The sequence below is a fragment of the Mandrillus leucophaeus genome, unplaced genomic scaffold, assembly GCF_000951045.1.
Source record: "Mandrillus leucophaeus isolate KB7577 unplaced genomic scaffold, Mleu.le_1.0 Scaffold1, whole genome shotgun sequence".
Classification (NCBI taxonomy): domain Eukaryota; kingdom Metazoa; phylum Chordata; class Mammalia; order Primates; family Cercopithecidae; genus Mandrillus; species Mandrillus leucophaeus.
Genome location: NW_012098097.1, coordinates 8,735,880 through 8,739,562, shown reverse-complemented (window position 1 = coordinate 8,739,562; position 3,683 = coordinate 8,735,880). Strand labels below are relative to the sequence as shown.

The window sequence follows — 3,683 nt, the reverse complement described above, 5'->3', positions numbered from 1 at the left end:
GCTTGAGCCACCGTGCCCGGCCTTCCCTGCATTCTTACTCTCCAGTGACCTCTCACTCCCAGACACATAAGTTATCGTAAGCACTGCAGAGACTTAGCCTGCTGGCTTCACAGCCACACCCCCTGCATGCAATGGGTGTTCAGTAAATAGTTTGGAATGATTTGAAGGACAGTGACCAAGGGAAGGGGATCTCCTTCAAGCCCAGACAGGAGGACAGGCACAGGTGCTGGGCGTCACACAGCCCAGGCTTACCTTTAGCAGTTCATAGAGCAGATCCATCTCATCCTTGCCCCGGGGCTTGGACTGGTCACCCATAAACCGCATCAGGGCTGCAGGCAGGATAAGAAACAGGGCACACAGTTGGGGCTGTGCTGGGGCTGGCCCCGGCTCATGCTGTTGCTGTGCAGGGCCTTCACCTGCCATCTGATGCCTCACTCTCAAAATGCATGGATGCCAGCCAGGGCAGCTGGTTGCAGCTTGACCCATGGGGAGACTGAGGCTCCTGGGTACCCAAGGCCCCACACAGCACATAGCATCCTCTGGACCCATGGACTGTCTTCCAACCCCAGACTCCACACAACCCACAACCCTTGGGTGGGAGTAGTAGGCGGTGAGGGCCCTGGAGTCCAGGGGCCACCAGTGAGCTTCCCGGAGTTGGCAGACTGGGATGGAGCCAGGCAGAGCTCAAGGAGATAAAGGGACCAGACACCCAGGTCCATGGCACTGCAGACATGGGGACCCAGGATGCCCATGGCCACTCACCCAGGAAGCTGGCCACAGCCAGCTTGTTCACGTCATCACTGAGGCTGAGGAGCGACTCCTGAATGGGAGCCTGTGGCCAAAGAGAGGAGGCTGTGGGTCTGGGGGCTGCGGGGGTCAGAGGGCAGATCCATGGGCCAGATACCTCCCTGCCTCTCCCTCACCTTGGTGTACTGCACCAGGCTGTCTGTGTCCTTCCCTGTAGCACCTCCATCTGTCTGGCCCGGCCTGTGGGGGGCAGGGGGAGACAGCCCAGCTTGTTTGGCCCTCCTGCCCTCATCCCAGCCAGCCAGGCTGGGCTAAGAGCACAGCCTAGTGGTTCAGAGCAGGGCACGTTCTCTTGGGAAGACTGAGGATAGACAGGCACAGGGGTCGGCCCAGTGCACTCACAAGGCCTGGGACTTCCGGAAGTAACGCAGGGCGAATTCCTGCATGGTGTAGTTGTGGGAGTCGGTGGACAGAGAGGCATAGGACACAGAGGAGGGCAGGCTGGTGGCCTCCGAGTCGTCACTGTGTGCCTGGCTCCAAGGGTGGGCAGGGCGCTGGGAGCACAAGAAACCTGGTGCCACCTGAGTGTCCAGTGCCCTGTCCCAGGGGTCCTGCCCCAGCCCCATGCCTCCCCAGCCAGACACCAAAGGAGCAAGACCGGAAGCCAGGAAAGTGAAGAGCTGTTTATTAAGCATCTGCTAGGGCAGCATTGAACTAAGTGCCACAGGGACCCAAGAGCAGCGCCCAGCCCCGCCCTGCCCTGCCCTGCCTGCAAGGAGTGCACAGTCTTGCTGGAGAGACAAGGCGAGCCATCAGGAGGGGGCAGAGGGGCAGCCACAGGAGACGGACAGCAGGGTGGTCCCACTGCATGGCAGCCTCGGGAGCGGTCAAACCCCTTTCCTTCCTCAGTCTCAGGCAGGCCTTGCCTGTGGTTCTCCTTCTGCCATCTTCCTCACCTCTGAGGCCCTGTCCCACCGAGCCAGCCCTAGTTCCCCGTTGGACAGCTGACCCTTGTGCCAGCCACTCCTCTGCTCCTTGGAGAAGGAAAAGTCGGGAGCGGCAGCCGGCTGCACTATGTCCGCAGGAAAGAGTCCGGAACGGCCCCCGGCAGAGCCAAACTGCCAGCCTGGAAGGCACCCAGGGATGTGGCTCACCCGCCGGACCTTCCGCCCCTAGGCAGCCTCTGCCAAGTGGATGCCCTCCCTGTGTGAGCCCCTGCCGGCCTGTGGCGATACCTGGCTCCAGGGTGGCCACCGGCAGCAGCTTGATGAGGTCCCCACGGTGGAAGCTGAGGAGGCTGCAGTTGTCAGTGATGTAGCTGCGCAGGGCGATGACATAGCCAGAGTCCTGCGGGCAAGCGGGTGAGGGCCTGGAGCAGGGAGCCTGCCTGCGCCTCCCTGTCCTGCCTTCCCACCTGCTCCCCCTGCTGGCCTCCCCCTCCACCTAGCACCCCAGACTTCCAGGGATTTAGCCCAAACTCCCAGCCCCTGCCCCCACAGGGAAGACGGACGGGGAGATGCAGCATCGGTGAGGGCTGTCCGCCCGGCCTCCCAACCCGCACCCCACACTTGCCTTCTTAAGCTCACTGAGGAACAGCTTAACCAGCGCCTCGATGGCCCTTGCCCGGGCTGTGTGCAACACCAGCTGCTCGCTCTTCAACGACAGCTGCAGGGTGGAGCTGCCCCGGCACTCCACACCCAGCACCTCTGCGAAGCTGCGCAGGGGCCGGGCATGAGCTGGGGTCACCTTGCCACCTGCCCCCACCTCTAGCCCAGGGTCGTGGGCCAGCACACCTGTATGAGCAGAGAATCTTCAGCTGGTGTGGGCGGAGGCTGGAGGCTTGGGTCACCTTGAGCAGTCGCAGCCCGCGGTGGGACACGGCTAGCAGCTGCACGTCGCTGCCACTCTCACCCTACAGGAAGGTGGTGGGTCTCAGGCAGGCTCTTGGGTCCTGCTACTGCCCAAGATGCCCTGGAGCTGCCCAGGGCCGGTGGCTGGGCTTTGTCCTTCCCCTGGCGCCTGCCCCCCAGCTCTCCTGCTTGTGGAGGGTCCGTGCCCATGCACCCCAGGATCCAGGCTGGGGGCCTGGCATCCCAACTCCCTACCCCAGCGCCACTGACCGAGACAGGAAAGAAGCGGGAGAAGTAATTGGCCCAGTTGTCCCGAGCAGCCACCACGATGCGCTTCTTGACGCCGTCTTCAGTGGTGGTGAGAGAATCCAGGTCCACCTCCAAGTCTCCTGTGGGCAGGAAGGACCCAGGCTGTCCTCTGCTCACACAGAGGGAGCTCTAGAGTTTGCTCCCATGCTGCTCCCTCCTTCAGGGCAGGCACAGCCCCCAGCACTCAAGCTCCCAACTCCACGGTCCCTGGACCCATACCCAGCAGGTCTTTCATTTTCTGTCGCTCATCCTGGGAAATCCGGATACAGGACTCAGAGAAGGTGTCCCGCAGGATCTGGGGGCAGAGCTAGGTAGTCACCACTGGGTCCTGAGACAGAGCCCACCCCCAGAGCAGCCATCAACATGCATGAAGGAAAAGCTGGGGAGGTTGATGGAGGGCGCCCTGGCCCCCGTGGCCTGTATGCTAAGCAGAAGGCCTAGGTGGGGCAGGGAGGGACAGAGGGCTTGGGCCACCTCCATTCACACGTCTCACATGTCCCCTCCCCTGCAACTGCCAGCCCTCCCTTTTCACCCACTGCCCAGAGACCCCATGGTAACTGCCCCTGGGTCAGCCCAGATATATGATTGTTCGGGGCAGGGGGCGGCTGACTGCTACTGCAGTATCTGGGGGAACAGAGGCTCACTCCTGGGAGCGTTCAGAGGTGGCAAAGTCACAACTATTTATTAAGTACCTATTGCATGCTAGAGCCTGTGTTGTGCACTGTACACACTTTATTTTTAATCTTTATCTATAAAACTAGGTGAATAGCCGGGCGC

The 3,683-nt window shown here is 61.7% G+C and overlaps 1 protein-coding gene across 1 annotated transcript in view; it reads right to left on the bottom strand.

Moving 5' to 3' along the window:
* Positions 1-3,683, bottom strand: part of LOC105539987 (unconventional myosin-XVB-like) — an 11,823-nt gene that overhangs the window by 4,851 nt on the left and 3,289 nt on the right. Inside the window, exons 9-18 of the mRNA XM_011980503.1 lie at positions 3,126-3,201; positions 2,868-2,986; positions 2,541-2,659; positions 2,320-2,461; positions 1,983-2,094; positions 1,704-1,873; positions 1,150-1,301; positions 924-987; positions 763-832; positions 253-329 (exon numbers count right to left, since the gene is read on the bottom strand). Coding sequence (XP_011835893.1) covers positions 253-329; positions 763-832; positions 924-987; positions 1,150-1,301; positions 1,704-1,873; positions 1,983-2,094; positions 2,320-2,461; positions 2,541-2,659; positions 2,868-2,986; positions 3,126-3,201 — 1,101 coding nt within the window. The remainder of the gene's footprint in view (positions 1-252; positions 330-762; positions 833-923; positions 988-1,149; positions 1,302-1,703; positions 1,874-1,982; positions 2,095-2,319; positions 2,462-2,540; positions 2,660-2,867; positions 2,987-3,125; positions 3,202-3,683) is intronic.